At 39.8% G+C, this 11,999-nt stretch overlaps 1 protein-coding gene across 1 annotated transcript; it reads right to left on the reverse strand.

Moving 5' to 3' along the window:
* Positions 1–1,008: 1,008 nt before the first annotated feature.
* On the reverse strand, positions 1,009–3,246 carry LOC105204610. Its single transcript, XM_011173755.2, has 2 exons — positions 2,078–3,246; positions 1,009–1,889 (listed from the first exon to the last, which is right to left on the reverse strand). The coding sequence occupies exons 1-2, from the start codon at positions 2,250–2,252 to the stop codon at positions 1,597–1,599; spliced, it is 468 nt and encodes a 155-aa protein (XP_011172057.1). The 5' UTR covers positions 2,253–3,246; the 3' UTR covers positions 1,009–1,596.
* Positions 3,247–11,999: the final 8,753 nt, after the last annotated feature.

Genomic DNA, 11,999 nt, shown 5'->3' on the forward strand with positions numbered 1-11,999 from the left:
GCACCCGATGTTCTTCGTGTTGAGTACCGTGAGTATTTTGGGTCCGCGGAGACAAATGACGCGTTTCATCATCCCGCCCCTCTCGATTGCCGGATGTACCTTTCGCGTCGACCCTTCGCTCGTCCAAGTGCCAAGTGGTAGTGGTAGTAGTGGTAATCCCTCTCCAATTTTCGAGTGTAACTACAGCACCTTTTTCCGACAACGATCCGTCACTCGTTACATCACCGCGCGAAAAACGTCACGCGCACGATCTTTTATCGGCTCACGTCGCGTTACCTCTCGCTGGCCCTTTTCCTCCTCACTTTTCCTCGCTCGCAAATCATGCGCCGCAAATCATGGCACTCGTATAAGTACGTCTGATTCATGAGAGAGGGGACGAAACTCTAAGCTTAAGTCGCAAAGATCCACGGGATTGTAGACACGATGTAACAAAAGTAAACCAAGTTTAAGCGGAAAAAGCGAGTGTGGAAAGAAATCTAAAACAGGAGACACAAAAACTTTTTTAATTAGAATCTCATTCGAATATCGATTAATTATATATTCGCGCGCAGGCTTGGGAAAAAGGAAGAAAGACAAAGAAAGAAGAAAGAAAGAAAGAAGCTCGATAAACCGTATAAAAAGTGAAAAACTCTAGAAGCGCGTTATATCGAAGATTGAAGTAAAGATCGCTCTCGCACTGCTACTCGACAATGAATATTTTACGCTTCCGGTAAAATAGATCTCTTTGTCACTTTATCCGTATCGATTCTTCCGCATCTCTTCGTTGATCTCGCATTTCTTTCAGTTACCACACGTTCCTTGGCTTTCTGGTTTCCCTCATTCGAGGCAATACGAGAGCCTCGAGTGATACTTTACACCGGCTCTTAGCGAGCACGTCCTAATGGAATATTTGCGGAGATCCTTCCTTTTTCAAACCCTTTATCGGAGATCCCTTTGAGCGCGCTCGCGTTCGCGTTCGCGTTTCTCTTACCAGTAGGTAAAATTGTGGTGATTTATCGGCAAAGGGGAGCGAGAGAGGGCGAAACTTAAAGCGCGCGGCTTAAAAAGGTCGCCGCCGTCACGGCGACGGTGGACGACAATGGGCCCAAAAACGGTTTAATACCAGCGTATCCGTATATACGCGATATGATCTATTGTTTCCCAAGACGGGCAAGAATATAATACCACACCGGTGATTTATCGCTCCGTTATTCGATCTCGCGCATGCCTCCGTGTTTTCGACAAAGTGGCGAACACTTTAGTTTCGCAACTCGTAAATCTGTAAGACGCTCGATCGTAGCGTCGAAATCGTTCGATCTATGCTGCACGGTATCTTTGATTATCGTTTTATCTGTACGAGACAAAATTCGTAACGATGACAATTTCTAGACAACGCGATCCATTTTTATCATTTATGATATTCATTTAAATAATTTTTAATGTATTATCAAAAAATTCTAGATCTATTCTGTAAAAAAGTTTTATTGGATTCACGAGTTTACTTTTCCAAGTATCTGTCGTTGGCTTTGCACATTGTAAATTAGGGTTTCTTTTCAGACTTTACTTACAAAGTAAGATATTTTTCACAAATGGTATTTAAAGGTCTCGCTTGATGTTTTACTTCTTTTTTTGCTTTATTGTTTTACTTCTTTTTTTGCTTTTATTCTCAAGTTTCTTCGCGATAACAAGTTCTTTCGGAATAATTATGGGCGGGGGAGATCCTGGTTCCGGTAAGGGGATATAATTTCGCGGTGACTTGAATTCCACTTCAAGACTGTGCTTCATATCGTTGGTGAGAGTGATTTGTCTCGTTGTTTTTAGAAATAACATTTCTTCCTCTGGTTTTTTCGGAGTAGGTGTCTGATTGTGCATGACGTTGATTTTTGGACAACCTCTCTTGCATTTCTTACCTTGCAAGAAAGATACGTATTTTGTAATAAATTTAATTCAACATATTTCGGTTTTGCAAATAATATTATTGTCAAAATTTTTACTGTAAATAATAATAATAATAGCAAAAATAATATTCATAAATATTAAGAGTGGATTTTACTTTAGTATTTTTGTATTAATTTTGCTATTTGTAGTAATATTTTACCATCTTTATCCAAACAGCTAACGTCAATGATAGGTTCGGCAACAGCTTCGTTCACAGCTTGAACGCGATGTTTATCTTTAGGCAATTTAACGGTTAAGATGTTCTTGTCAATCTCATGCGATACTTCGTCGTATATAGATTGTGCGTTAGTTGGACACACAGTATAACGATTCATGATACGATCAAAAATTGTTTAGCTTTATCGTTATAAATATTAACGATATATATCTCGAAATTTTGTCGTTTAAGGTTATTAAAAATAATTCAGGCGTTTAAGACAAATTCACGTATCTCATCTTGACTTTTATTTTATTTTTTTTTATGTTATACGTTGAACTTCTCGTCTCTCATGTTAGCCTGATCTGTCAACGAGAACTTGAATTGATTTTCATGGTTTCCGGAAGATCATTTTACAATTCGGTCTCACTGCCCTTAAGTTGGTTATACTCGAAAACATAACAGTAATGCTACCCTCTGAAGCTGTGTTTAACAAACGGCACGAATTATTCTCAGAGTTGAAATTTTTATATGTCAAGTATACATAAAGTGAAATATCTGCGCGAGCGAAGTGCTTTTCTTCCTTCTGCCTCGCCTCGCTACATAAAGACGGCGTGGCGCGGCGCGGAAATAAGGAGAAAGAAAGCGAAGTATATAAAAGCGAAATGCAGATGAGGAAAGGCTGTAACGGGGACGACTCCGCTAGTCCTCTTTCCCCCGAAGAACTGCGGGACTGGAAGAAGCAGCAGGGTGGTTGGTCGCCGAGCTTCACTGTTTTCACTCGGAAATTTCTTCTGGACACGAGACGATGCCGATGAAAGCTCCGACGAAACCTCCTCGTCTGTTTCGAGAGCTCTCATTGTTTCGTTCGCTCGCCGACTTTTACTGGTATTGTGGCGAAAGGAGTCCGTGCATCATTCCACAGAGTGCGTGGAATCGTACTTCACAAATAGATATGCAAATATTGTCTCGCTTTGGTTCGCTAGGCATCGCGCTGCACCTCCGATGGCTATATATATATACCTATACACAGGGTATCTCAGACCACCCGTCTCACCCGATTTTTTTGTAAACGCGACATTTTAAAGAAAAATGTTTCAGACAAAAGTTGCACGGTTATGAGGGAAACATAAGATGGTGTCATTAATTTAACCTTGAACAGTTGCTTGAAGGTCACGTGAAGGACACCTTCAATTTTTTAAATGGGACTGCAAACTTTTTATTACATATTCTTGTAGCTTATCTCGAGACCTTTCCAAAACACTACAAGAAAGTTTATTTTTGTTGAGTACTTTCCGAGTTGTGAGGCTTGAAAGCTATGGTGTACTGTAACTTTCAAGCGACACAACTCGAAAAGTACTTAACAAAAATAAACTTTCTTGTAGTGTTTTGGAAAGGTCTCGAGATAAGCTACAAGAATATGTAATAAAAAGTTGGCAGTCCCATTTAAAAAATTGAAGGTGTCCTTTAGGTGACCTTCAAACAACTATTCAAGGTTCAATTAATGACACCATCTTATGTTTCCCTCGAAACCATGCAACTTTTGTCTGAAACATTTTTCTTTAAAATATTCGCGTTTACAAAAAAATCGGGTGAGACGGGTGGTCTGGGACACTCTGTATGTACGTGTGTATATATATATATATATATATATATATATATATATATACACAGGGTGATTATTAATGAATGTCCACACTTTTTATCATAGGAGCACGCATTTGTAATTTCTCATATAATAATATGTTAGAAATACGTATTTGTTGGTAAATTATGCTCCTATTAAAAAGTGGGGACATTCATTAATAATCACTCTGTATGTATGTATGTATGTGTATATATATATATATATATATATATGTATACATATACATATACATATATATATATATATATATATATATATATATATATATATATATGTATACATATACATATACATATATATATATACATATACACACACACACGCACACACACACACACACACACGCGCGCGTATATATCACGCACCGTTTCTTCTCTGCCGCCTCAACAGCGCTTTAATTTTTCCCTCCTTGGTATATCCCCGACACTTTCATTTTCTTTTTCCTTCCCTTTTTCACTCGGTTTTTTCTTTTCGAGCGCGCGCCGCTAGGAGAACTTAATATTCTTGGCACCTAAACTTCTCCTTTGTTACGTAACTTCATAACGCTCTTAATGTCCGCGCTTTTAAAAGATAATATTTCAGTTTTTTTCCCAATGATATTCTCTCTCTCTCTCTCTCTCTCTCTCTCTCTCTCTCTCTCGCAATACAATCGCTTTTTACGCGATGTTGATTGTTTTTCTCAAAACAAGGCTTTTTTTACGAAAATTTATTAAATAGATAGTTTATATATACTCCTGGAAACATCTGGCGAAATAAAATATTTTTCATGAAAAAAAAAAACGCGTACGCTACTGCACGTATACTTTAAGCGTACATACATTTATATGTGTATGTGTGGAGGAATGGTTTGTCACGTCGGTTTACGCGATGGATAGAAAGAATGGAAGAGGGGGACGAATATTTGGACAAACTCAAAAATTCCATCAATCTCCCCGTTCATTCTCGGTCGCGCGATATTCGACGTGCTCTATCATGGAGATACGCTTCATGCGGCCGAAGGGGTATGCTAATATTATGCGGCGTTTTCATAACGCGCGTCGGGCCAAGCGCATGTTTTACTTTCATGAAGTACTTGGTCCGGTTAATGTTACTTTCGGCAGGAGGAAAGTAGAGGAAAATTTTTTTTAACCGTACTGCGCGGGCGCGCGCGCGGCCCAATAACTCCTCGGGAATCCATTGAAATGAATCGACGATTGTTACCGAAGCATAATCAGCTTTTAAAACATCTCCCTTCAGGACGGCGCGATTGGTGCCCCGAGTCGACTCGGGCATGTCGCTTTGTGCAAAGTTGCTGAAAAGTTCGGGCTGTTAAACTTTTAATCGGTAATCCGGCGGGAAGTCTCTCGCACACAGGTTGGAATGCAGCAGCAAGTTTAGCCCTTTAACTTCCGAACTTCTTCTCGCCATTAAGTACCGGCTCGACGTAAATACCGCGCTTCTCGAATTCGCGCGTTGACGCAGTTCATATAGCAAATTGAGAGTAATACTGTTTTAATTCTTTCGATAGAAGCTTGCAATTTCTAGTCTCGGTAATGGTGTTATTTATTTTTAACACCTTTATAAATTCTATGCATACTTTATGAGTTTTTATTTTTTTACACAGTCATATTTCGTAAGAAGAAATGCTATCAAAATTTTACGTGTTGTTTACTACCTACCCAGCACTGAATCTGAATACGTAAATTCTGAATTTTGAATTATGGGAAAGCAGTTAACGTTGCGTAGCTGGTAGTTGGGCAGGAAAGGGCAGGTCAGGCCAGACCAGGTTTACAAACTTACCGCTGCAGGCTAAATACATCATGGTTCGATGGCTAATGTACATTGCATGTACGATGGTTCATATCGTTGACTTGCCGATTGTTGGCTTTATCAATGTTTATACTCTTAACGTCTGTTAAAACAATGTGCATGACCATTGCCAAGAGTAATATTAAAATCTTGTGTGAATAATTATGTGGATTGTAGATAATACTAAAATCGCGTCTGCGAAGCGAGCAATCGGAAATACTGGCATTTACGAGAGTAATGTTGAACATGACTATGCAAATCCGGGAAGCACCGAGCGCCGAGCACCGATTCACTCTTTTGAATAATCGTGTGCTAATAATTATGGGACATTAATAATTACTTGTACCGTCAAGCCGTGTTGCTGGCTTAATGCTTCGTTTAACTTATTTCGATCAAACATTACACGCATGATTTATTAACGAACGTCATACCAATTACGTTACAAAGGTATAATTTCGAAATAATGTGTTTGATCGAAAATATGAAAAATACGAGGGGGTTGCGCGCGCTATGGCGCGATATATTCGTCGATTTATAGTACCTAACCGAGCTTTCTGTACGAATTAATACAAACATAAAACAGATTATCGTCCCTGGTTTGCAATAAAATTGCATTGTCAATGCGCCCTGTTACAAATGTAATCGTTAATCGCGAGTGACAAGCGCCGCGAGTCAATTTAGGTGTGAAAAATTTATTCTTCTAAAGTGGGTCGAACGAAACCAGCGAGATACAAATTATGATCGACTGTTCTTACCGCGATACGTGTACACGCTGTACATATATGTGCTACGCGCGCACCGTTTGCTGCATCGAATAAATAACGTTGCAAAATTTATCGGACTTTTCGATATCGACACAACGCGATATGTAATATTTAAAAACGAATTTCAATTTACGTTTTGACGTCTCGCGACAGTCGCGACAATTTCAATCACGATTTCGTAATACTCGCTTTCTCAATATCTCTCTCGTATCAACGATCGTTTATTTTCGAGGGAATCTAATATACTTCCAGCGACGGTTTCTATTTCGTGCGGATGATGGCACTTCCTTTCTACTTTTGTCCGTGGAACTTTGTGTCTCTTGCCGAGTATCCGATGCACGCTCGAGACCATTTCAAGAAATAAAACGTCACGGAATTAAGTCCCCGGGAACTTTTATATAAACACCGAACATCTTATGATGCTATGTTTAACTTGGAATACGGAGAGAAGAGCCTTCACTTTCTTCTTACGTTTTCTTCTTCGGTAGAAATACGCCTTCCGCGCATAGACAATTTTCAAAAATACATATAGCGTAAAAAATATCTAACGGAATATCGATCCGTACACGAATATTAATTGCATGCGGCCGTTCGTTTTTCTACAATTTCATTGCAAGGATATTTCTGAAAATGAAGAATGAAGGGAAATTAAACTGTGACGTTTTTATCTCTCTGTGACTTATCGTTCGGTTAGATTTGTATCGGAAAATTGTCTCAAAAATCCATCGATACGTTACTTTGCGAGTAAATAGAAGGGGCCGCGTCGCGATATCTGAAAAACGTACTATCGCTCAACATAATAGGTTCATCGCTTTGCATAGGAAAAGGGGATCCGTGAAAAATACATTTTTGTCCCGGACTCGCGTAGCCCCGAGGTAACATTTGTCGTCGTTGCAGCACGTAGACAGTAGCTACTTCGGAAAGTTCAGTAGTCCCACGCCACTGCAGTCTCGCAGCCTTTTTTCACCGCGTCGACAAAACTACTCTGCTTGTTATGTTTCTCCCGTGTTTTCCGTATATCTGGGGCATCATAACTTCCGCAAATAGTTCGCAAGTCCGTACTCTCATGATTTCGCGCGACGTTGGCGTAGTTACAATGTAAATGTGATCCGGCGAAACAGAAGCGGGGAGGGGAAAAAGGAGAGAAAAAAAAGCGGAAACGGAGCAAACCAGTGTTTCAAAACTGTAATTGTGTGAGCTTTTGCATTACTGAAATGAAATTGGATAGTTAGTACCTGCGATATGAAAAGGGAGATGAAAAAAAAGAGAGAGAAACCCCAAAATCATATTTCGTTTAAAAAGTTTGAAAATTGCGATGCGTTCTCTTTATAACTAAACACTGATATAATTAACATATCAATGTAGTTTAGATATGAATTGATACGTGCTTCGAAAACTATTGCGAATTCGTATTCGCGGTACCGAAATGCCGACTATTGGATTTATGATGTCGCCAATAAATTTGGCTCCTGTTTTAATCAATGTGAGGGTGGCTTTCACAAGCTACCTCTCAGCTCAATGAATACAAAGTTTAGGGATCCAAAGACAGTGTTAATCAATTATTGCACTTAATGCGCAGTATCTTTATTGAACTGCCGCGAGACTTCCGTCTAATTGGAATTTTCCTCGTAGTTTAAAGAAATTACTTTCACGTAATTGTTCGTTACGGCTTATTCATTATGACGAAGGTAGGAATCGTTTCTCGTTCGACGCTGTTTATTGCGGAAGAATGGGAACAATTTATTGACAATTCGATGGAAGCGAGCCACTTATTGGATTAAAAATTATTCATCGCCAATAATGAAGTAACGAACTGCATTTCCATTCGTTATCAACTTAAATTACCTCGCGCAGATAATTCTTATATTCCGCGCCAGTGATTCGTATAATAATTATCCAATTTCATAATTTCCTGGTTTATACAATTAACATAGTAAAGATACCGCGTAAATTTAGGTTACTGCATTAGTAGCCATTTTCCACCTGGCGAGTTCATCAATAATGAACGTCTAGACTCGTGGTCGCCGAGGTCACTCTACTCGCCCTGCCACATTTAACGTTAACGTCCTATTATTATGGAACATAAAAGAACACCGGAATGCAAAGAATGTGTTCCACTTTAATAAAGGTGATGCAAATTTTACATATACCAAACAATTTTTTATAATTTTTTACCCGCTGGGAATTGTAAAAGTTACTCTTGATTCTATTAATAAAAGATGTATACGTATTAAAAAGTATATCACAATGCTAAAAATTAAAATAAAAAAATTAAGCTTTTATATATTATAATATGAATAGCAATAAAATTACATTGACATCTTGATCGTTTTTAGTATAAAAAAAAAGAGTCTGAAGGAGAATCGCAAAACCTTATTTATTATCAACTGCAGCTCATGCGAACAGTTTACTTCTACTTTAATTAATTTCGAAGACTTGTGATTTTGCACGCGGCGCCGTTAAAACAGCGGGCGCGGCCGCGCCAATTACGGAAGTAAAAAGTCGGTCGCCCGTAATTAATCTCGGGGCATTCCCCCTTTTTTCCGTTTTTCCTTATTAAAGCTGGCAAGGCGACAAAGGGAGCATGAATCGACTGTTTTTCGAGGTACGTGCAAGTATTTCGTTCGTGATGTTTTATGAGGTTAGTCGAGCTCGTTTCTCCAGCACAAGGAGTATTCGTGAATTTCCCGATTTTTATAAAATCCGTTTGAAACTAGAATGAAAGTAGGGTGAAAATAATTCGAACGTGCGTTTTACAACCTTTCAAAGCTGTAACCACTCATGGTCATATCGAGAGCCATTGGAGATTAAAAAAAATTGCCCTATACAAGTTTTATAGTTTTAAGCACACAGTAAAAAATATATTGAAAAATAAATATTACATCTCCGTTATAGTTCAATATTGTGAGAGGAAAATTTTCCAGAGATTGGCTTTTACCATTAATGATTAACCCGAATAATAGGCAAGAACAAAGCGATACATTGATTTTACAATGGAAATTATTTTCACTCGTAGAAAAGTAGCGATAGGTGCATTCGGTTGGGAGGGAGAGATCGTCATTCTTCGTGAATGTCAGAATTCTGAGTTGCCGAAGGTGAATGAGAGAGTAGGAGAGAATGAATAGGTAGGGGTAGGGTTGCCGGGGAGGTCAGCGCGCGTGACAAACGAGGCTGTTTGTCTGAGCCTCCTACACATGGATAACGAGCCGCTTCGAATCTTTCCATGGGGGGTACTCAGCTCTTTCTCGTCCCTCGTTGAGCCTCGCCCTTTTCGCTCTACCCTTTTCACTCTACCCGACACGCTCGTACGTCTTCTCAAATAGACGACGAAAATTGCGTACTTAAAATACATCGGCCGCCGCCCCTTAATTCGCGAGTCTGCCGGCGCGTCTAATTGACGCGGTAATTAGCGACAAGACGGTCTATTTGGTGATTAGCGAAGGGTTGACTTACCGCGCGCAACTTGTGGGATGGAATGCTCGTTACTTTCGTGCATGTAAGTGCTTTCGAGGAATATGACATTCCTGTGTCAAGAAAGACATCGGGTTGGACGTTCTTCCTATATCTCACTCTTTTCATTACTAGTCGAGTAACGGACGTCAAGTTTTTATTTCCCATTCTTAAATTTCATTTATTAAAACTGAATTGATAATAAAATTTTATTATCACATTTCGATTAATGACAACTGAATATCTTTAAAAATAAAATAAAAAGTGAGATTTTTCATTTAAATCCGTAATATCGCTTTTGTCACTTGATATTATTTTATACATTTCCGAATCAAAATATTACGTTATTAAAACGAGATAGAGAATTAAATGACGGCTTTCAGACTATATTCGAATAAGGTACTCACGAAATATCTGTAGTAATTTTTTCTTTGTGGGTCACTCGTTCACATGGTCGGGAAAGAATAACGAGATTCAATTTTTTTTGTACAAAATTTTTTCACAAAGAGCCCACGTGACGGAAGCGGTTAATGCTCGTCGATCATGTGGACGATGGATACGGGATCATGAGAGAAAGAGAGAAAGATCGAGAGAGAAGGAGAGGGAAAGAGAGGAGGGCCCTGTAATCGACGGCAAATTGAATGGACGCATGGACGGTGGCCTGACATTCGAGCGTCCTTTAAATTCGAATCTTTTTTATCGTCCCCTACTCTCTAGTGGTCCGGTGAATTTTAATATACGTACCGATGCGACAGCTCTCGCGATAGAACGGCAGGATTTGAAGGTATAGGAGAGACGGCCGTGCGGGAGGCAGCGCGATAATCCGCGAATAAATTCTGCCGCCGTGGGCTTCTCTTGACACGACGATAATTTATACGTTATCCCATCGTCACCAATATCGAGAACGACGGGCTTCTTAGAACCCCGTTCTTTTAATAATCACGTTGCTCAATGCATGCTTTATCTAATTGTATCAATTATACAGACAACTTCTTTTTTATAATTCATTCAATAACTGGGTAAATACATTTTTTCTAAGACATATTAGTTTTTACGACCGACTGCTGCCGAAGGGAGTATGCGTTTCACCGAAATGAATCGGTTTTTTTGTGTGACTAAAGATCTCCGTAACTACGATATATATCCTTATCATAACTTTTGCCTACAGACTTCCTATTAACCAAGCTCGGTTTAAAACATATAATTATTACGTACTTGTACATACGTAAGATGCATCGCATCGAACGATTTCAACTTTTACCGCGCACGGCGCGCACCGATTGAAGCGCCCGCGGTTCGTCCGCCAACTTCAGATCGTTGAAAAGCGCGCGGAGCGTGTCGCAAGTCGCGAGTCGCATACTCGAGTAACGGCGAGTCGCGATCGATCTTTTGTTAGTAAAACAAAAGATCGATCGCGGAATTCGCGCGATTGAAAAGTGTGCTAGTGTGCTGAATAATGAATCTTGCATCACTCTCCTCCGGCCTCTTTGTATTTCCGAACGAATCGTCGCGTCGCGTCGCGTCGTACAGTTAACCCCGCTTTCCATGCGTTGCTGTGCGTTTGACGCGCGCGAAAAGGAATCTCAATCTCTGGTCTGTTTACCTGGGCCCGTTTGAACGAAACACGGATTTGATTGGAGTAATCCATAAAGACGCGCGTTCGTGCTATAGGTATAAATAGCGCGTGCACGAAGAGCAAGAGTCGACCGGCATTCCTCGATTCGGTGTTTCTAACCCCCCAACGGGCGGTAAACCGGAGTCCCCCCATCGAAATTTTCGACGATGGCCAGCGAAACGCCACGGAGACGCGACGATAGCGATGCGGTCCTGAATCGCGTTTAATCGAGAAATATCGATCCGCATAATTAATTCTGTATTCTTTGCGTTTCAGTAATTAGCGCGCGCGCGCGCTCGTCAAATTGCGTTCTCGCGTGTGTGTGTGTGTGTGTGTGTGTGTGTGTGTGTGCCATGCGAAAGCAGGTCAAGCAGCCACGTATGATTCTGAGAGGAGGAGCTGGCTTGGGTGGTGCCGGACGACCATGGAGGATGGTGGGGAGTGAGTAATCTATCATTTACTTGTTATTAATTATGCGATCAGTATTTATTGCTTATTGTTCAATTTTATTAACAGCTGAATGCAAAATTGTTAAATGTGTGTTAGACACTTTGATATTATTTGGTTAACTAAACTAATTTAATGATGTAATAATTTTGAATACATCTAGTAATTGATGTAATATTATATACTAAAACGGTCGTAAAGGCACATATAAAA

Source organism: Solenopsis invicta, chromosome 3 (assembly GCF_016802725.1).
Source record: "Solenopsis invicta isolate M01_SB chromosome 3, UNIL_Sinv_3.0, whole genome shotgun sequence".
Classification (NCBI taxonomy): domain Eukaryota; kingdom Metazoa; phylum Arthropoda; class Insecta; order Hymenoptera; family Formicidae; genus Solenopsis; species Solenopsis invicta.